At 36.8% G+C, this 23,481-nt stretch overlaps 1 protein-coding gene across 4 annotated transcripts in view; it reads right to left on the reverse strand.

The window, feature by feature from the left end:
* Nucleotides 1-23,481, reverse strand: part of LOC118197229 (uncharacterized) — a 193,136-nt gene that overhangs the window by 95,261 nt on the left and 74,394 nt on the right. For all 4 annotated transcript variants that reach the window (XR_015039711.1, XM_085811641.1, XM_085811640.1 and 1 more), the window contains exons 6-8: nucleotides 18,545-18,679; nucleotides 6,721-6,993; nucleotides 2,448-2,477 (exon numbers count right to left, since the gene is read on the reverse strand). Coding sequence is in view for 3 of the 4 variants with exons in the window: in XM_085811641.1 (XP_085667767.1) it covers nucleotides 2,448-2,477; nucleotides 6,721-6,993; nucleotides 18,545-18,679 (438 nt within the window). In the remaining variant the exon portion in view is untranslated. The remainder of the gene's footprint in view (nucleotides 1-2,447; nucleotides 2,478-6,720; nucleotides 6,994-18,544; nucleotides 18,680-23,481) is intronic.

Below are 23,481 nucleotides of genomic sequence, written 5' to 3' on the forward strand. Positions count from 1 at the left end.
CGAGAGTACAGTGTATATGTACAGAGTGCATGCCGAATAAACCATTATTATTATTACGGCTCTTAAAATACCCTTTTGAACATTCACTTCTTACATAGGCAGCCCAATATTAAGTATAATTATTGATTTCAATATTAATTATCCCTTTGTATTTTTTTTTTTTTTTCATTAAGATGAACACTACATACTGAACCTGAACTAACAGTTTTGATTCCCACACTTGACCTGATGACTTGAGGACAGTATGGAGATGAGATGCCAAGGTTATGTTGCAAGGCAAATTTTATGTTAATTAACCCATTTTAGTAATATGAATCTGTACTATAACTTCTCTTTTTCGTTAGCCCCCACAAGGATGCAAACGAAGTGCGAATATTTAAGGCAAGAGCTTTAAATGTTTTATACAGAGCTACTGGCAACGACGCTCGCATGTTCTTTTCCCTCTACCAGCTCTGCTAAATTAGTATTCCAGTATTAACCGTTATGTTCTCGAAGTTTATTCGGTCCGATAAAAGTTTGAGCCAAACTTAGTTAGGCCAGATTATGTGGTCTCAGGCTACGCATCCATTTTAATTCGCAAATTCAATTTTTTATTATTTAAGACTATCACACAGACAGTTATAGTGGTTAGTGACGCTACAGTTATAGTGGTTAGTGAGTGGTTAGTGTCTATGCGGCAAGAGGGCATTCAAATACACGGCAGGTTAAAAGCCCTCAGGAGTGGTTGCTGGTAGAGTAACAAGGGTTGGAGATCCTCGGAACTCTTCCCAAGCTGTTCTTCATAATAATGTAGCGGAGTTTAACAGTTATTGAGATCCGGTGACACCTGATGACCTTTAAGGAATGCACAGGGGCCGGTCTTCCATCGACTTTTAGTTTTATCTAACAATTACTCGCAAGAGGCAGAGTTTGATTTTATACTACACATTCTGCGTTAAGTTAGAGTTTAAATAAAAGATTTAAATAAAAGCTTCAAGGTATTCGTAGGGCGTTTTTCACAGATACAGTCATAAGTCTAAATAGAGTCTGAAGAACTTTTAAATTTGAGTGTACATCATTTGACCCAAATGTTTAATGACGCGATTTAACTTCAGATAACAAAATGGCTGATCCCTGAATATTAACTTAGCAGAGATGAGAGCAGAGCGTTGCTTCTCAAACCCTATGTAAAAGAGTCAAAATTCTCGCCATAAACAGTCGCATTTCCTTCGTATCCTAGTGAGGGCTAACGAAAAGGAGAAACTATAGTACAAATCCAAATTATAAAAATATTAGTTAGCATGAAAATATACCTTACAAAGTTACGTTGTGACTTTGAGAGCGAATGAGAGAAACGGAAACACGTGCATTCTATCTGAAAAGAGGCTAGCAGGTATACGGCAATGCCTGTAGCTACTTAGCTATTGAAAATGATACATTTACATTCCATACTTCTCCTAATTTAGTAAAAGACTAAAATGGAATTAATTACCAAATTACTTATTAATGTTTTATGATACGAGTGTTATTCCAACGCCATTTATAGTTTTTCAATGCAATGATCAATTTGCGCAGCAAAAACGTAGGTCTTGCCATTCAAAAATGTGACTTTTTTACTGTAACCGTAATCTTGAAGGCTCTGTTGTTTTGAAGCATCACAATCTTAAGCTCATAACTTCAAATAACAAATTTTTTTCGAAATTTCATTTCGATTGATTGAGGGGATAGGCCACTAGGTTTATTAATCGTGGAATTTCTTTTATGACCACCTCGTATATGAGTTCATTATGTAAAAAATATAGTTTTCTTGCAAAATCCCTTCGAAAATGCGTGGCTGTCTTTAAATTGAAATCGCTTCATATTTGTACTACCATCAAACTTTCTATTTGTGTATGCGTATAATTTTTTTGTGCCGTGTTATGATTCCAGAAATTTGATAAACGTGCAGTCGAACCTATGTTTATGGATACTGTATTTTGGCGGAACCCCTCCTCCATTAGCAGACAATTGTTGAATTATCGAACCTTCGGACCAACGCTTTCCATATTATGGACAATCCATATTAATGGACAGGAATCTTTGTCGCATATCTTGTGATATTCATTAACAGGAAGTTACGTTACTGCTCAGGTTAAATGTTTTCTGTATGCAAATTAGAGATATTTAATTTTGTAATTAGGTAATCATGAAAATTACTTAAGGGAAAAAAACTAATAAACATTCTGAAAATTAATTATGTTGGAAGTTTTGTCAGTATATTCAGAGGAGTGTAAGATTTCGTTTCCTAAACTACTATACTGATATTTAGAAGAAATAGGCAGTTTATAAATAATTTATTTGAGACTTTTATCATCAAATAGTGAAAGAAATGTCAGAGAGCTTCGTGAAAATTTGGTAGCAAAATAATAGAAACTTAAATTTCAAAATCTTGAATCAGTTCATAAATTGTAGGAAGCGTAACTACTCACCATAACTGACAGCTTCCTCTTCAAACTGAACTGAAAAGAAAATGAAAAAAAAAATTGAATTGCTTGAATCTTTTCCATTTATACTATTTTTACTTTCACACTATTCTATATACTACATATAAAGAACGACATTATTGCCATTTTAATTTTTAGTCAATTCTATTTAATTAATTTTATTGACAATGCAATGTTTGAAATTAAAATCAAATTAATAAAATAGCTAATAATATTCCTTAATACATAACTGTAAAATTCTTTCATACAGTAGGATCTTTCTGTTATTCTCGATGTATCGAACACCAGGTAAAAAATACAAAAAAAATTCTTGCAATGTAATCTATCAAATTCAAGTTTAACACTTTTAAGGTGTCGTAAGCCTTACAAGTGTTAAGCTGGGAACCACAATCCTCAAAGCTTCAAGATTATTATTTCATAAAATCAAAAGAACCTTTTTACAACGAGAAATGTATATATTTTTAGGATTTTTTACTTATGTAAATAATTTTAGTAAAATTATATGTAAATCATAGTATATCTTGTATAAAGTAACAGGAAATGCCTCAAGAGAGCGCAGCTTTGCCGGAAAAATAAGATTACTGGTGCAGGTCCATTTAGGACGAAATAGCCCCAAGCTAGGCATAATTTAGCGAGAACTTTGCAAACGTCGTAAAATTCGGCGATTATTTGGCGCCATTTCGGACAGTTCCCTGTATAATTGTAATTTTTCTAATTCCTATGTAACTGTAATTGTATCCGGCCCTATATGAAACTGCAAATGTGTACGCCTTCCAGCAATTTCGAGAAATGAAAGGTACTAAAAATTTCTCGGTGGCTGGAGGGAAACTGTCTAAGACCGGAGAGAGCATCAGTTCTCAGTTTTTAGTTCAGAGTTGACCTCGGAATAATGATAGATCTTTGTGCGAGCTTCGCTCTTTAGATGCGCTTTGCATCGTGTTGTGTGTAACATTCTCAGTAGTTTGGAGTGGTAACTACTGATTATGCTTTGAAGTGGTAAGTACTGACAAGAGCTACACGAGTAATTTGGCGAAAGTTCGAGTATCTGAAGTGTTTCTTCTGAGAAAATAAATTTTAACAAGCTCTCATCGGTTCTGTGTACATTCAGCCTTTTACGAGCCCTAAAGCACATAACAATACGTATGATGACTAAATAAATAGGAATTCTCTGTTAGGAAATCTTGTGTTTGCTAAAATGCGAATTAACTGGAAAAATCATACAAATGTTCTGTTTCTTAAGCAAAACTATAACCGAACTTTAAATAAAACTAAACAGTAAGACCAAGGACTTTTCTAGTTTCATTTAAAAAAGAAAGAATAACATTTATGCTGCTATAAGTTGCTGTAGAATTTTTTGTTCTTAATATTAAATTATTTTATTTTTATACAGACAGTTACGTGTAGATAGAAGTCAGAAAACTTCAACCGATGCACTCAGCTTTAAATAAATCTTTCCTTTTAAATCCTATTAACGGTATTAAGATTTAGGAAGAGATAACTTTCACCAAATGTTAATATTCTATTTCCAGAAAGCAATCATTGCATGGGAATCGCAGTTCAAATAGCCGCTGACTATTGTCTCATTGCGTGAAGTCGCGAAATGTTATAATCGTCTCGGATTCTTTTTCCAGAGGCTGAAGAAGCCGTCTTCGACAATTGTGTTTTGCAATTTTTTACCTCATGCATGCCATAAAGATGGATCAGTTTCATTTGGAAAGTTATTCACAAAAGTATTTTTTTATTTAGAGACAGATAATCCTAATAATCAAATAATCAAATCGAAACATCAAATATTCTATTAACAATCGCATTACTCCCACTGAATTATTTAAAATAAAACTCTACGAAGAAATACATCGCTCTTAAATATTTCGCCTTTTATACTGCAGAATGCCATTTTAAATATATAAAAATTCAGTTTCATATTCACTTTGGTTTTATAGAAAATGTTCGTGTATTTAAAGAAGATTATTCCCGTTTCTTTTAAAATAAAAATAATGCCCTTATTATTTGTCAAAAGTACATCAATTTAACGAATGGAATAATTTAGTTCAATAAAAATAGAAGCCACGAAGGAATCATCCACTGAAGGAATACAAGTTGCTGGAATTATTACTTTCTGTACGTAACTGGCATATTTCATCATAATATTCATATTTCATCATAAACATCATATTTTTAGAATACATATGATAAATGGCTTATTTCACATGGATTGGCAATCGCACTTCCATTTTTTTTTCGGTAATGTTAGGTTAGGTTAGATTAAGTTATCTGAATATGGCAAAGCCACTAAGGTTGTAAGGATTTTAAGTTTTACTAACGTTTATTTTATTTTAAAACTTTATAGTCCCCTCTTGTTTTCCCCTTCCGGCCAGAATAAATGCGGTTAGTTTTAGTATGCAATTTGAGTTTGAAAACTGTTAAGGATTTAAGTTGTGGCTTTTAGCTAAGAAGGAGTTAGAGAGAGAGAGAGAGAGAGTTCTCGTCACTTTATTTCACGTGCGCTTTTCAGTCAGCTGCTGTCCGCCTTTAAGGCCAAAATTTAGTCCTCTTGATACTGAAGATGTATTGTAGTATTCCCGCCTTCTGCGCTCTGCATACGTAAAGATTAAAAGGCCAATATTAGCGTTACTAGTCTTTGTAAAGTATTTGAGTCTTAGTAAAGTATTTGAATTTTAGCTCTTATTTAAATTTAGTTAGTTTGTAATTCTTATTTTTTTTGCATTTCGGACCATAAGTACTGGTCTTTGTATCCTGAAGTGCGGAAGTAGTAGCTGTAAACTGTGAAGAATAAAGATTAGTTAAACCCTTCCCACTTGTGTTGTATCTTCTAATCACTTTTAGGAACATAGTTTGTAGTAACTCCTCGTTCTTACTCAGGACTCCAACATATTTTCCAAAGCAATTAGATGAAATAGTAGTCCTGATAAGATTATCTCTCTAAGAAGAGGGATGCCTTTTCATCGTGGAAGACTTTCTGACATAAACTGGCAAGTATTCCCGGTACTATGGGAAAAACCACAAAAATCAACCATGTAATCATTCCTTATCCTTGTGTCGAATCCAAACGAGGTCGAACTACAAGTATTTGCCACTCGGCCACTGGTACAGCAATTTTTATTCGATTGGATTTGAAAGTATCATTATTATTTTGAATGATTAATGTAAAATACATAGGTTTCTATATATTTTACTATAATTACTGTATATTTATAAGGCTTTCATATACTTTTGTGTCATATTAACTCGACTGCTCTTCAGACCCTAGCAGACTGACATGCGAGTTATCACCCCGTCTAATGTAAATTCACAAGTCCTATAGAGGTTTCAAATAACATTTTAATTTAAACTGAAATTAAACAGAAGGCTCCATATGTGCTTGCACACAAAGCTCCACCACCTGCGAGTAGTGAAGTAGCATAAAGTTGAATTTACGATTTAAAATTATCTTAGACTGAAACTCCACAGATTTGGGTTACTAAGCTGACTTATTTTGAAAGGTGCCATTTAACGTCGGCTAGTAAATGGCTAAAGCTAGAATGTTATAAGAAAGACATGGGCGAAGGAATGCATAGCTGCACGTGCCATTGCCAAAAGCTGTATCTCCAAAATATTCAAAAACTTCGCCTTAAATACTTTCAATATAATTTGCATCCTAGTGAAAGCTAATGGAAAAGAAAAGTTATAGTAAAGTTTCAAATCATAATATACATTACAAATATACCTCTTCTTAAATAAATTAAAGGAAAATTACAAGAGCCCTATTATTAAATTGTACATCGATTTCTTCAAAGGAATGTTGCGTTATTCTACGTTTTGATTTCCAAATAGTGGTGCTTGTATCATACTTTTAATTTTTCTCAAAGATGCAGGTAACCCCAATAAAGGTGACCCCAATGAAAGTAACTCAGACCTGCAAGATTAAGATAAAAAATGTTTTTATTTGTTGAATGGTAAGAATTTTATGAATGAATTAGAAAAATGTTCTTTCTTATTAATAACTGTAATTTAATTGATAAAATTCCTTTTTTTTCTAATCTTCATTTAATAGCTGAATAATGATGCTGTTGCTTGTAATCACTGATATTTCTAATTATGTGTGAAAATTTGAAATAATTATTGTTTTATACAAATATATTGAACCTGCACTTGCAATAAGATTGAAGAAAGACTCCTATCGCTTATAAAAACATATGTATTGATAATAAGAGCATTTATATGTCATATAATTTTTTGTAAATTACTTTTAACTTACTTATGACAAATTTATAAGTAAACTCCTCGGTTCTAATGTTAGGAGCAGGCCGAAGCAGCAATGAGTAAGTTACACCAGGTTTTAAGTCAATTATTTCAAAAACATTTTTCAGAGTCGAATAAGTCAGGATATCCTCTCTACCTTCTTCTGTCCATAATTTAGCTTGGAGTTCGTCTGTCTTCCAACCCTTACCTTCGTATCGCCATTTGATACTTGCTCTTACTCCATCTTCGGACGATTCAACAGCAGAAACTCGAATTCTAGCCCCTTCACCTGAAAAGAGAGGGAGAAAATATTTATTATCCTTGAATTCCACTGAAAACTTGTATGCTTAGATATGATTAATTCAAGTATAAAGTGATTGTTTATCAAGTAAACAGAAATTCGTCATATGTTTTATACAGTGTCAAACAAAATGAGCGATATTATGCATTTATTTTTAGAACAAATTTGAGGTGGACACCACATAACTTCCTTGTATGGCCTATTAAATTATAGACATTTTTTGATGAATTTTATTTAAACTGATTTCTTCGACTTTCATTAAAGATATATTTCTCATTCAATTAATTAGGTTCCCACTTCCGGGCAAAGCAAAAATACATAAAAACTCAAAACATGTTCATTAAAAATTGTAAAACACAGCACCAAATACAGTTAAAACATTAAAAAAAAAAAAAAAGAAAAAAAAAAGAAAGAAAGAAAGAAAGAAAAAAAAAAAATTTTTTTTACAACTAAAATTGGAGTTCTCAAAAACAAGCAATTCGGCCAGCGACCAAGAAGGCAGATTTTTCGGTGCACAAAACTGAAAGTTTACTTTTTGTCCCACTCGGCAAAAAGACACTGAAGGTACAGAAACTGACTTAATTCACTATTCTACTGAGTTTCAATGTAAACAAATGCCTGTTCGTTAAGGCTTAACCCTCCACATTGTTGATAATTCTGCAGCAGTTGCATGCGTATTAAATAAAGGCATAACAACCTTACCCGAACATGGAAACTGCATAGTTCAATTAGTTTTAAAATAAAAAATGCAGAATTTACCAATATATAAGAATAAAAAACAGCTCACCAAGCCAAGTAACAGAGTGGGAATACATATACATATATCTATCTATATATAAGATTGGTGCAGTCGATTGCAACGAAAATGGGAGATGCACAAATACATGTCTTAGCAGTACCATATACAAAATTTCAACTTTCTACGGCTACTCGTTCTTGAGTTATGCGACAAAAATATATACGTATGTAAAACATTAAGAAAAAATCTCTTCTGAATCCATTTTACAATCCTTTTGGCAAACACTGTCCTTTATTCTGTCCATACGTACTGATGTCACGCAGACACATCGTTCAATTGGTTTTGACAGCTGTTGAAATGGATAGTTTCGTTGAAATATGATTGATTACCCAAAGTTTTTTGCGATTACAGTACTTCCTTTACTTCGTAACAAGAAGTAAAAAGGTACTGATAAGCAAAAAAAAAAGGACCCGCTACTACTGATCGTTTTTCGGAGGAAACCCTGCGAGGGCTGTTAGCTCATTTTAAGCCAGAGAAACTCAAAGAAGTCCTTGGAGAAAATGTGCCCATTCTAAAGCAGAAGCAGACCGACTGGCGAGATGTGGAACTTCTCCAAAGTGATGATGATCATGAGAAGAAAAAGTTGAAGTCTGATGGAGAATCTACAATGAAAGCTGTTGACTCTGATGCTGAATGGAAGCAGCCCAGGAATCCAGCCAAGCGGCCAGTTATTCCTGAACCTATGGATATTACTCAGATGAACAAATTCCAGAAACTGTTAGAAGGAGATGATGTGAACGGCGAGACAGGAGCTACTGCAGTGGAAATGCCCCCTCTCCTAATTTGCCCAGGTGAGGCTACTGATTGGATGGAAGGGGATAAAATTTTGCAGAAGCACTGTACAGAGTCGTACGAATCTAATGTGAAAAACAGGAATATTCATGTGTACATTAAGAACGTAAACGACTACAAAAATGCCTCAAAAGCATTAAGAGACAAGTCGATACCTTTCCAGATGTATCAACTTCAAAGTGAGAAGAATATTCGAGCGGTCCTAAAGAACTTACCCTTATCCATGAAAGAAGAAGCGATTCACAGCTATCTTGTGCGTAGAATGTTCCCTGTGGTTAAGGTCAAGCAATTCGTTAGATCCAGGAGAGGAGTAAAGGAAAGAATGCTCATATTCTTTTTCGAATTGAAGCGGAATGCCGAGTGCAACCAGATATTTCACCTCAACAACATGTTTAGTTTCGAAGTTCGCGTCGAAAAATACAGTCCCAGGAAACGGCCAGCTCAGTGCTTTCGCTACCAGTCGTACGAGCACTTGCAGCATTTTTGTAATAACCCAGAAAGGTGTGTTAAGTGCGGAGGCTTGCATCGCACTAATATGTGTCCCAAGAAATAAGAGAACAAGCCCTGCTGTATTTTTTTGCGGTGGGGAACATGTCAGTAGCTTCCGTGGTTGTGAAATCTATAAAGCAAAGTATGAGCAGAGAAAGCAAAGTATGAGCAGAGAAATCAACAGAAGACACAGCCGTCACCAGCCCCAGAAGCGTCACTTGAAAATTTCCTGGAACTTTCAGAAGTTAAAAAACGGCCGGTGCAAGAATCCAGTGGATCGAGATATACTGATAAGCCAAAGGAAATCCCAGATCTACCCCCAGTACTATAGAGGAGATCCTCTCGTGGATATTGTGTCCTAAGGTTCAAGAACTCTTAAAAACTGTTTTTTAAATCTTCAGGTACTTGCAGAATACAAATTTCATGAATAAAGCGAAATCTAACCTACAAGCCATCCAGAAATTATTGGATTGTGCGGCAAAGGACTAAATCCTGAGGTAAAGACAGTTATTTTCTTGTCACTCGCCTGCTCCACGCCTTTCGGGCTAACAGCTTTTCTGTTCTTTTAGTAACTTTACTATTAATTTTTTTCCTCCATAAGGCTATCTCTTAATTTCCCTTAAAACTGTCCTTGTAGTCAAAATTTCACTTAGTTATTTAAAGCAAATTGTTATAAATGTCTGCAAATTACTGTGTTTATAATTTGCAATAGCATATATTTGTTCTACGCGGGGTAGGGCTTCAGCCCAGCCACCCGGGTGTCTTAAGCACCGTTCTACGGGAGGTCTGTACTGATAAAATGACATATGCTTAGAGTAGAGATCCAAAACATCCATTCTCAGCTTCAAAGCACGGGAACGCCTACGTAACTGTTTAAAATCGGGCTAAAAATTACATTAAATTAGAGCATATTTTCAACAATTCTATCGACTTCGAGATCTATCTGGCACTGAACGTTCCTTCTTCTTCAAGAGGAAAGCATTTTTGTCTAGAAATAAATATACGCTGATACCAATGTACAATGGATATAGCAAACAAAGATGGAATGTAGCGTCACAGTAATGAAATGTAAAAGACTTAAGAAGTTGGAAGTGTTGAGAAGAATTAGATTGGCATCAGTGTTATTAATTAAAGATGATAAGCTTCTGTAAATGTGAAAGGCTTCAGGCAAATACAAATCACCAACTGTTGAAGCTGTTTCAATAACTTTCGCCCATCTCAAAACATTTGGTAACTAGTTAGTAGATCAGATACATTTGGTAACGTCAATCACATTTTAGCTCGAGGGCCACTGCATAATTATTTAGATTTGAGAAGCATGAAACTTAAACAATCGACTTTGTCCTCATCGTGATCGAGCTATAGATCTTCCAATTGCTAGCTGAACCTGTAAACCACTTATATTACAGGGAGATATATTGGGGAACGCAATAACTCTTTTTGCTGTTCAGACGGAACAGTGGTTATTGAAGTTGACTATCGTACCGAAGGGCCCGGGTTCAAATCCCGGAGAAAGCTTGGGTGTTTGTAAATGTATAGTGTATATGGGGCATGGGAGCACTCTAAATATGAGACAAACGAGCCGAAAGTGCTCTCGAAAGGTTTATGGTAGGGAAAGAAGAGCAGCAGACCCTCGAACCCGTCTTCCCGTAATGCTCTCCATCAAAATTGGGGGCAGAACTGAACAAAGTCGTATTGTCACCTGTAAGGTAACCAAGGCTCTTTCCAAAAGGTAATCAAGCTTCTTTCCAAAAAGCGTAATCTTGCACTTCTTGCCAAGATGAATTTCTTCAGCTTGTTCTGATGTTACTGTTAGACAAATGAGATAGTCACAACAACAAAAATAATTTTTTCTAAAGTGACTAGCTATGATTAACTGTTGAAAAACTGTTTATTTTTTCTTTTTGAGCATAGGACTCGTATTACTTAGTAACATTAACATTCCTTTTCGTTTGACTAATATATGTGAAACTACAAGACATAAAGACAAGAAATTTTATGAATTCTCCAACAATTAGAATCAGAGATGGGACCTTTAAAAATTAAAAAAAACTGATTTTATCGTTATGTGAAAATATTAATCGGAAAATTTATCTTGTAGAGGATTCGTGACATTTTCTAAATCATAGGTAGATAAAAATGGAATGACAACAATGCTTTCGTAAGTGTTCTTTTTTTATGGTGGAATGTTTTATGATAACAGGACGGAAACTTTTAAGAGCTTTATCGATAACCGTGGGAGGAAATCTTCTGGAAGTGGCAGCCGATTTCAGATAACCGAGCTTATGATTTTAAAGAAAAAAACCTTGACAGCCACTTACACGCATTTTTGTAACGATTTTGATTTTTAATAATTGAATTTAAATTTAGTTTTAAAATACAAACGTGACTGGCATCAAATTGGAATAAGATTTAATTATCGTCTGCAGGATTAAAAATATTATTTTCTTTAAAATGTCGCTGAAGAATAAACAATGGGTCGAAGTCTGTATTTTTGCGCTCTTCGAAGATAAATACTCTTATTCAATTATTAAAAAAAGATCTGAAAAGCACGTTTTAATATTTCTATACATGAAATAAGTGACATAACTAATATGAAAAGAAAGAAACGTCAAAGTTTATATCTGACTGTGAAAAATGCAAAAGATGTATACGAAACAAAGGTACGTAAGATCTTATTAAATCCAAAGTCGCATTTCATGTTTTAACGAAAAATACAGCCCTTCAAAGAGCTATTGAAAAATTTTTAAATACCTTTGTAGGAACTGTGAACAAAATTATAAAATTTGATTTAAAGCTAATCAAAACAAAACCAAAAAAAATGATGTTCATCGTCTAATGCCGAAACATGTTTCTCAGCGTAAGACTATGTGCAGATTGTTGTATGAAAATTATTTGGCAGGTGAAATTAGAAATATATAGTTACAACTGATAAGGCTTGGATATGTTTATCTGATTGCAATAGAAAAAGATCGATTTACTACTGAAAAAGGCTTAATATTTTGGTTTAGAAAAAACAAGGAAAGTTTTCCTAAAGATGTAGATGTATTTAATTATGGTAAAGCACAGGAGGGCTATCTGCCTAAGGGGAGGGATGCCTTCGTGGAGGACTTTCTAAGAGAAACTGTCTCATATTCACGTTACACATGGGGAAAACCACGAAAACGCCCCTGCAGACAGCCCGTTCGCAGGCTTCGAACCTCGTACCAAACTACCAGTGTTCAGCGACTTTACCGCTCGGCCGCTAGTGGGCCTGTTTTCCTAAAGGTTTTATGGTTATTGCTGGATTCTCTCATAGCGGAAAAGTTAAAATAAGGAAAGAAGAAAACAATGTCAAAATTCATTCGGATTACTATCAAAAACATGTTTTAGCACCTATTTTTAAAGAAGGAATTCCATCTCTATCCTAATAATCTTTACTGTGTAAGTTCCATCAGGATAAGGCTCCAAGCCATACCTCAAAATCTACTGCCCTATTTTTTTGAAGAATGAGAAATGAAACCAAAATTGAAGCTATTCCCTTTAAATGCATCCCAAGTCTCCTGATGTGTCTCCTATGGCATTTGGGCTTTTAAAACAAGTTCTTTATAAGCCGCATCCGAAAACATTGGATGGACTTTGGAAGATTGTGAAGGAGGAGTGGGCTAAAATCAACTTTGATGTTTTAAGAAAAGGACTTTTATGTTGAAAATCAAGATATAATATGATAGTTCAACAAAAGGGCTATCAGAGTGAACATATTAGAAAATAAAATTCTAAGGTTTGTTTACATATAAATCTTTACAAAATCGTTACAAAAACGTGTAAAGACCCTCTGTATATACATAAAAAAAATATTTTCTGTGTAGTTGCAAAGCAAGCAAACAAAAAAAGATTTAGCGTAAATATTAGTATTGAAATCACATTTATTGCATATGTCAAGGAAAGGGAAGTTTGATTGAACTATAATACACAATATTTAAAAAATTGCAAAACGTTTTGTATACGCAAAAGTTTATCATTTCTCTATGAAAAAATTTCCCATTCAGCTAAATAGATGGTAAATGTGATTCTCGATCCCATTCATTTCTTATAGTATATTGTATTGGAATATAGATTATGTTAGATTTTTAAAAGGGAGAAGTAGGGAACAGATTTATTATGCTATTCCGTAGCTAATACACGGAATTCTAGGTGCCGGCGCTGGGTGAATTTAAAGAGATATATCCAGATGTAAACCTAGCGAAACTTAAACTGACATACACTGCTCGACATTGAAAATGCAACACCAAGAAGGAGTGGTCAGGAAGTGATGAAATTTGGAAAAAAGGCAAAGACAGCAAGCAGCAAAAAGTGATCTTTATTTCAAAATGATTAGTCAGAATACAGAGCGAGAACGGCGTCTGTAGGACCACCGCGGACAGCGATGCACGAAGAAACACGTCTAGGCATAGAGTCAATAAGAGTGCGGATGGTGTCTTGAGGGATGGCTCTCCATTCCCTTTCAACCATTTGCCACAGTTCGACTTCTGAACGAGGCAGGGACAGAGTCTGCAAACGCCGTCCAATCACATCCCACACAAGTTCGATTGGTGACGGGTCATAGAGTACGCTGCCCAAGGAAGCATCTGTATACCTTGCAGAGCATTTTGGCAGATGCGAGCAATGTGTGGTCGGGCGTTATCCTGCTGAAAAATTGCATTACGCAGCCCCTGAAGGTAGGGGATTGCCACCGGCCGCAGTACATTATCCAAGTATCGTTGGGCCGTCATAGTGCCCTGAACATGAACTAGAGGTGACCTGGAATAGTAGACAATAACGCCACAAACCATTATGTCACGTTGTCGTGCGGTGGGGGTGTTCCACAGTTACTGCCGGATTAGATCTGTCTCCACGTCGACGCCACAAACGTATGCGGCGACTGTCACTAGATAAACAGAAGCGTGACTCATCTGAGGCTACGACATTTCGCCATTCTATCATCCACATCGCTCCAGTCCGGCACCATTCTAAATGTTGGTGTCTATGCTGTGGGGTCAATGGCAGTCTTCTTAACGGACGCCGTGAGTGCAGGCGACGTTCAACCAATCGACGGGAAATGGTTCTGGTCGACACGGGAACATCCAGGGTATCTTGCACATGCTGCAGAATCGCGGTACAAATGACCGCCACAGCTTGTCGGCGGATGCGTCGATTCCCGCGTGCTGACGTCACTCTGGCTGCACCAGCACCTCTCCTTCTTCCCACATTTCCTTGTTCCAACCATGTTCGCCATAGCCGATGCACCGTGCTCGCATCGATGTGGGTATCAGCTGCGATTTGACGTAAGGACCAACCCGCCCTTCTCAGTCCAATCACCATACCCCTCGTAACATCCTTTATCTGCTGGAAGTGGCTTCGTTGACGGCGGCCTGGCATTCTCTCCTATTACACGTATCTTTCCCCATACCATCACTCTTGCGGTGCTCTAGGCAAGGGGGACGCGGCGCTATACCAATTAACCTCTATGGTAGAGGGTTGGTGCTCGCGTCCTCCGTCACTTATCAATTATTACACGTATCCTCCGTGACAAAAACCGACTTTCTTCGATAATTCGTCTGGCAGAAATAACGACACGAATATTGCCCCTTCTGCACTTTCCTTCCCTTATATCTTACTTCAGGTGCGTCGGAGAGCTGCGCATTTGACATCATTCGCATAACTCAGTGACGTGCGTCTACTATAAAGACAATTTTAACCTTATCGAAAACAAGTTATTATGCGCACATTTTTTAAACGAATTGCTCAGAATGCGAGGAAATATGAAGCCATCTCTTCTGATGGCCATTAAAATCGTTATACCACGAAGGCGGCATGTAACAAATCTCAAATTTGCATGAAAGGTACTTGCATGTTGGGATATTCAATTGACTAGGATTCCAAAGCGCGCAAAGCAGGTGTAAATAATGTCTTCTACACTGAGTATAAATAGGAAGATTATACAGCGGATTTCTCAGGACTTGGTGCATGAGACAGAGAACTGGTGTTGCCATTGCAGTACAAGCATCAACGCCTCAAAGTATCTCCTCATTTGTCGACATAAACGCAAAAATGTGTACAAGAATCTTACGCTGTTTAGGGAAGCGATGCCTAAAGTTACAAAATACCCCTAGATTAGAGGTACGCTTCCACACCATCCTTACATGGAATGTGAATATTTCTATTGTCATTGGTGTCTCTAGAAAACTTAAATGTCTGCTTGAACCTTCCTCTACATTAGAACTTGCACCGAAAAAGAGTATATACACATCTCTCTTACGGCCCATTCTAACATATGCCTCGCCAGCTTGGATTTCTGCCTCTAGATCTGATCTCAGTAAACTGCAAACCTTTCAAAACAACTTTCCACGTAGAATCACAGGAGCTCCCTGATTTATCAGAAATAATCAGTTACATAGAGACTTCAAACTGGTTGGCATTATCACCTTTACAACAAGTTTAACAGCAATTTTTAAGCCAAGGCAATTAACAACGAAGATGTTACTTATCCAGATAATTTTAAATACGAACTGATTGAAATGGAAATTAATCTGCGTCCATACATTACTCATGTTCTCAGTACTACTTCTCAGAACAGCTAATTCTCTCCAACTTACTCTTGTTTTTCACATTCACTTCATCTCCCAATTTTATATTCTGCTCTGCGTTCATCCCACTTTTATCTGATGCCTGAACTTGTCGTAGTGCTACAATCGAACATTTTCCGACTTCTTACCGATCCGCTCTGGAAGATTCGCACCATATGATCACACAATATTCCTGATTCATCTATCCAAATCACGTGAGGCTTTTACCAAACTTTGCTTGTATTTCAAGTTTACCAAACTTTACTTGTATTTCAAGTTTACCAAACTTTATTTGACTGCCAAATTCCTGGCACTCCCGAGACTAGGGTCTTCTTTTGTTTTTAATTTTCGGACTTTCCTACTGGAAAGTTTCTCATGGCTTAGTATTGTGGCAACCCTACCCTGGGATTTTTGAAGTTCCGGAAATAGCATGATACATTTCATGCTGAAGCCAACAAAAACAAAAGTATCAAAATATTCGATTTTTGATTTGGAAATCGCATTTGAACGTTGGTTATTCGTATATAGGTTATGCCGCGTGTGAGAAGGAAATTATCTTACCTAGTAGTGTAAGAAATTCGATGATAGAATGATCGCGGTCTATCAGGCCTGCGGTTATCGTTCTGAGACATTGCTGTTCGTATTGGATGGAATCTCATAACCTTCATGCGAATATGAAATCGATGGGTGCAGAAGGATCATTCTAACAACCTGCAGGATCTCAGCAGCTTCGGGCCTTTCAAACCCGAGAGGACAGATATATTGCCCAAGTGGGCGGAAATGTTGTCCTGTCGGCTTTACGGGATTACACAGCCACATCCTGAGTTAGGAACTTAGGTCCAATGTCTAAGATTATCAAGTCAGTTCGATTCGATACTCAACTGTTGCTGCTGCCAGGTGACAGCTCTTTACACTGAATTCTGCAAGCTGTGTACCTCAAACCACGAGAAAACTTAATGTCTTCCTCCCATCATACTGTATACGAACAATAAATAAGGTTCTTCTATTTGCTTTTCTTCTGGTGTAGCAATTTTAATGGCTAGCAGTGTATAAGCAAAATGGATAAAAAAAAAAGCAAAAATAATTTGTGAAATAAACAGGGTTAAAAACAGCTGAAAACTATAATTAAACCACTTGACTTGGGCTGACAATTTCAAATACAAAAGTCACCTAGTAATCCGTAAGTATGTATATTGAATACTTTTCGCGGAAAAATATTATTGCACTAATGACTGAATATCTGCATTGATGACCCTGATTAAAATAATTTTCTGATACTTCAGAAACTATTAGATGTATTTTGGATTCCATTTATAACTATCAAATTTTAATTTGCTATGATTTCCTAGATCAATTTGAACTTTAGAAATACGTCATAATTAACTTGAATGCGAATAAGATATCCTGAAAGGACTTACCTCCAGATGGAGTTTTGAACATATTTTTTAAACAGTTATAACAAAAAAGGATCATTCCGATTAATCACTCCATTAGTGTGAAAGAAAAGTGTGAACCAGTAATTCAGCGGGGGGAAAAATATACTTCTGCGATAAAAACAAGTTTTGGGAGTAATTCATTTGAAATATATACTTGCAAAGTAATCTCTTACGCAGCGTTTTAGAAGTTACCATGAATTTCATCCATTTTTGGCAATAATCCATGTTACAGTTCCTCCTTGCAACTAAATAAATTTATATTTAATTAATAAATAATTTTTGGTTTGATGATTTCCCAAAATGACGAATGAAACTGAGCAAAGATTTAGCGGATTTAAACTTATAAGGTATTTCTCCCACTTCCCTAGCTTGCCTTCGTGGTGTAACGGTAGCACGCTGGCCTGGTATTCCAGAGGTCTGTGGTTCGATTCCCGGCGAAGGCGGTTGCACATTTTTCATCTTTTCTGCTTCCAAGTAACCTAATGTCTCTACAAGTGGCGCCCGAACTAAAAGGGCTGTGGATGATGATTCTCCGCACCCAGGATTTGCCGACTAGGTCCCCTAAAACCCTAGTCGCCCTTTAAAAAGGGGAGTATATAAGGTATTTCCCCCCTTCCCTAGCGTGCCTTCGGGGTGTAAGGGTAGCACTCTAGGCCGGTATTCCAGAGGTCCGTGGTTCGATTCCCGGCGAAGGTGGTTGCATATTTTTCGTCTTTTCTGCTTCCAACTGACCTAATGACTCTATAAACTGAGCATTAAATTTTGATTTTACGCTTCTACAGAAGCATTTTAAATGCTACAGAAAGTCTGTAAGAATAATACAGAAAGTACTCTATCATAATAAAAATCTTTTGAATGGAGCAAGATGTTCAGAGTGAACAGGGAAGGTGTAGAAGATGAAATATTCTCTGATTGATCATGGACTTCATATCACGAGTAACACTTCAAGCAAATAAAAAATACGTGTTTAATGATAGACGTTTAACTCAAATGTTTCGAATTCAAAGGTGTATTATTTCTTATATAACATTGAAATCATTTTTTGCCAAGACTAGGAACTGTGTTTTATTTATGTGCTTAGTTTGTGTCTAATATTTTACGAATTTATTATTAAGTTATTATTTAAATTCAATATATCCTTCTTATATGAAAGGCACGTGATGCATTCTTAAACTTCTTTCTTTTATTTTTTGAAATTTTACTTCCTGTTTTGTTTCTGTCATCTGTAAAATAAATGATTTGTTAAAAATACGTACATTGCAATTTTTGTCCCTTCCATTACAACTATTCCTTTTTTTGAGCTGGCTATTTTCTTTTTCATAAGTTTCATAAATGCAAAGTTTCAGAAATTAAAAGTAATTTGATCAAAATTTACGAAATGCAAAAATGCTGGCTATAAGTTCGAAAACAGTTAAATCGGGGAATTAATAATTATTTACCTTTATGATCCCATAAGCATACTGCAGATGAGGGTGAGTCATCACTTCCGCAACTCGTTTCTTGGATTGAGCCATCGTCTAAGACATTTAGCAGACTACAGCATTCTTCCTCAGATCGAATATACTTTCCAAGTTCTGAAAATAAATATTATCATAGTTTGTAAAAAAATGAAAAAAAAAATCAATATTCGAGATGCGTATTCGCGATGTTCAGGTTTCGAGTCCAGCGAGGGCACTGCGCATTTTCACGTCACCAGCATTAAAAACCTAATGATTCTATAAATGGCGTCAGTGGTCGATAATTCGTTACCACCAGGATTTGTCGGTTGGGTCCCCTCATCCCCACTCGCTCTTTAAAAGGGGGTTTAAATAAGGTATTTTCTCCCTTCTTCTCGATTGTCTTCGTGGTGTAATTGGAAGTATACTCGACGCGTATTCGAGAGGTCCCCGGTTCGAGTCCTGGGAAGGGCATTGCTCATTTTTTATATCTCCTCCTTCCAAATAAACTAATAGCTTACACTATTATCATCAGATTTTATTATCTTTGTCTTGTTGTATTATCTTCAAGCCGTAGTTCTTGAAGCTCGTAACAATAAGATAAACTGTAGCTTTATGCAAGGAAATATTTAAACTAAAGTCCTTAAAACTTGCGATGCTTTGAATGTAAATAAATAAAGTCCTCACTCAAGATATTAGTGACTCTTTTATCTCATATACACTCATGTCCATAAATTAAGGATAATTCGGAGTCACGCGGAAATCGAACTCTAAAATAAATATATCACCTGTACAATCACTACACACATCTTCAAGAATCATATGCAAATTTCAGGAAGTAACCAGATGACACCGATGGTACGTCACATTGATGAGAGTGTAAGAGAGTGATATATAAGGAATACAAGCAAAGTAGTAAAATTGTTCGCACGCGCTTTATAAGAATTTCAGTGCAATAACCGAATAGTTATGACACAAAGGACGCATTTGGCTGACTTTTTACGTGGTAGAATTATCGGCCGTCTGGAATGTGGGCGTACCCAACTGGAAGTATCAGACGAACTTGGAATTGCCAAGAGTGTCATCTCCAGGCTTTGGCAACGATTCCAAGATGATGGTAATGTGAGTAGACGTTACAGCACAGGTCGCCCCAGAGTTACAACGTCGAATGAGGACCGGTATTTGGCAGTTACTGCCAAAAGAAACAGGCGGAGCACAGCCTCAAACCTCTCTCGCCAGCTCTCTTCAGCCACTGGTAAGACAATTTCAAGGCAGACCGTGTACAGACGCTTAAGGCAGATTGGTCTATATGCTCGCAGACCTGTCATATGCGTTCCACTTACTGCAACTCACTGTCGCCTGCGGTTAGCCTGGAGTAGAGACCCTGCATTGTGGACACCGCAACAGTGGGCTTGTGTGATGTTGTCCGACGAGTTCAGGTTTAGCTTGCAGTCTGATTCTTCAGTCATATGGAGCTATATGACTGAAGCTGGAGAGCTCCAGGTACCCGTTACCACCAAGAAAACATCATTGAACGATACCGTTACGGTGGTGCAGGAGTGCTCGTTTGGGGTGGAATTATTCTAGGTTCCAGAACGGACTTGCATGTTCAAATTGGAACCATGACAAGCCAAATCTATCGGGACGTCATTCTGGAATAACATGTGCGTTTGTTTCGGGACACCATGGGCGCACAATTTGTGTTCATGAATCACAACGCCCGACCTCACCGAGCAAAAATCGTAAGCGAATGCCTTCAATCGGAGGATATCACCCGTATGGACTGGCCAGCATTCTCACCGGACTTGAATCCAGTACTGCAGGTGTGGGACATGCGTGGCCGACGAGTTGCAGCCGGTCAACCTCCTCCTACATGTCTACCGGAACTTCGGAGAGCATTGCTTTTTGAGTGGTGTAATATCCCCCAAGATCAGATCGGTAATTTGATACTCAGCATGCCTAGGCGTTGTACGGACTGTATTGTGTCGTCTGGGAGACATACAATGTAATATTGTTTTTTTTTTTTTTTTTTTGTAAATAGGTTTTTTTTAATTTGCTCCAGGAAGAAACAATCGCTATTTTTTTAAATAATATCAAACATATAGCATCTTTTTTTGCTCTTTACCTTTTGTTTAATAAATAAGCTTTACAAACAAGTCAAATTTGTTTTGCTTCTAACTCTTCCTTTGCCTGATTTTGCATTATCTTTAATTTATGGACATGAGTGTATATGCGAAATATTTCTTGAAATTAATAGAATCTTATCTCCAAATCTGATATATTGGAGTAAATGTCTTATGTTCCATGGGTATTCTAACAAGATATGTGAAAGGTATGGTGAAAGAAATTTATTAAATTCCTTGATTTTTTCCCCATGTCCCGCTCTTAACGTCAGTTTAAAAGACGCAGTTGAAGCCAAACCAAAACAGTATGACTGAAGAATCAAACATAATTCAATATTCGTAAAGTAATATACACTCTTTTGCAAAAAAATCGAAGCACCATGAAGGAAATCGTTGTTTTTGATGAAATTTAGTATGTGTATAGCTCATACACAGATAATAAAATGATTAAAAAATCAAGGTACTTGTTCACGGCTCACAATCACCCATTGAGCGTTCAAATTAGTAGCTGGTCGAACCGCGCCTGGTAGCAATGCATGCTTGAATTCGTCGAAGCAAGGAGTGGTAGAGGTTCCTAATGTCATCCTGCGACACATTCTGCCAGGCATTCATCAGTTGTCGCGCCAAATCTGCGATATTTTGTGGTGCCCGAATCTGGCGGCCTACATGTCCCAGACATGTTCGATTTGTGAAAGTTCTGGTGACCTTGCTGGCCAAGTATCAGCCACACGGAGACAGTTCAGAGATATGCAAGCGGTATGTGGCTTGGCATTATCTTGTTGGAAAATGGCCCCAGGATGACGTACCATGAAGGGTAATGCAAATGGCCCGCAGGCCCATTACACTAGGGGTTATGGCTGTATGCCTTTATAAAACAAAGGCTGATTGGTACCGCTGGCCCCATCCTCTCCAGACACGAACACGGTGGTCATCTGCTACAAGAATGAAGCGGGATTCATCGCTGAACATGATGGCAGCCATGATGGTCGGCGGCGACACTACTCCGGATGTCTCCGCCGATGTTGTGAGGTCAAAGGCAGTCATCCTATCTTGCCTCGCATTTGTGCTCCTTTGCCTTTCATAGCCTTCATTTCGTCGGCAGTTTCCTTGTAGCAACCACTGCTGCTAACATCTTTGCACAGCTGTGTCTGTCCGCTGCAGGTTGCGGCCTATTGCTCGCTATGAACACCCAGCTTCACGCAACCCTACAATGCGACCACGTTCGAAGTCGTTTAGTTGTCTGTAAGGTTTTCGATATCGTTGTAATGTCATCTTTAGTTGCTTCTTTACGGAATTACAATGGCAGCAACAAAAATGGATAAATTTTGCGCGTCATTTACTGGTTTTATACTTTTCGAACTGCGCACTAGAAATGCGCGTTATGATCGCAATTCCTGTTCATTCGCCTTGAAACTTTACTTGACACTCATTTGTATGTTCGATCAAGATGTTTTTGCATACCACATTTCGTCACGATCGCAAAAGTCCTTCTTGGTGCTTCGATTTTTTTTTTTTTTTTTTTTCAAAAGAATGTATTTGTTTATAAGGTACAATCATATATAATGTTTATATCTCCATCCTTTCCACATGCCTTGGTAGTGTAACTAGAAGCACTCTCGAAACGCACTCGGCACGACCGGAGATCGAATTCCGGTGAGGGAATTTCGGATTTATTGCTTTTGAAAAATTCTAAAACGACTCTGCAAGTGGCTCCCGAACTAAATGTTGGTCGATGATAATTCGCCATCACCAGGATTTGGCAAATAGTTTCCCTAATCCCAATCGCCTTTTAAAAGGTGGCGTACATAAAGCATTTTCTCCCTCCTTTCCACATGCCATCGTTGATGTAATTGGAAGCACGCTCGGCGCGTACTCAGGAATTCAAATCTCGGCTAGGGCTTCGCAGACTTTTCACGTTCCTGCATCGATATAACCTGATGATTTCACACATTTCTCGTTTAAATATTCAACATCTCATGCACTTACTCTTCCGTTCATTTTAACGTTAGGTATTAACTCCTGAGAGCATTAGGTTGGATACCCGTAATTTGAAAGATAAGTAGCTTTTAAAACTATGGCTCAACTTTGGTTTTGAAGCCCTATGTTGAAACAGGATGAAAATGTCTTAATGAGGCTGTTTACACCTTCGATATAAAACCGATATGATTTATGATTCATTATGTAGAATTTACTGCTTAGTAAATACTTTAAATTTGCTCAAATACTATATTGTGAGTATAATTAGATTCATACTTAGAAAAGTAACCAACAGCATTAATACTATCTTCAACTAGCTGTACTTCAACAGAGTTTTGATGCGTTCAAATTTATTTTATTGTATTCAGTTTAAAAATAACATAAATTTTGGCCTTCTCGTGGTTCTACTTATTGATAAAATACCAGTAACTGATTGAATTCTTAAAAATACGTTGTAGTTTTCTATTCATTTATTGTAAATTCCTTTATTATTGGCAACACTGCTGATTTTCAACATTCAGCGGGCCAGTATACAATTAAATGAAAAACTGTTGCCAAAACCACATTTCTAAAAGAATGGAACTATTCAAAAGGATGCGATAAAATCGAAAAGATAAAATAAAAAAAACTGATTCGAATTTTGAAAAACTCTCTTCGAGGTACACTGGCTCTTGTCTAGATGCATGTATATACCAAATTTCGTAGCCCTGGGTCTATTAACTTACGCACAGCACGAACAAAAGGTACACAGACCCTTTCTTTTATTATATGTAGAGATAACAGTATTTTCTATAACTAGTGTGAGATTTCATTTAAGATTTCATATTTTTTAGCTTTCTT

Source organism: Stegodyphus dumicola, chromosome 2 (assembly GCF_044657685.1).
Source record: "Stegodyphus dumicola isolate Sdum_Otavi_A_Nest chromosome 2, ASM4465768v1".
NCBI classification, from domain to species: domain Eukaryota; kingdom Metazoa; phylum Arthropoda; class Arachnida; order Araneae; family Eresidae; genus Stegodyphus; species Stegodyphus dumicola.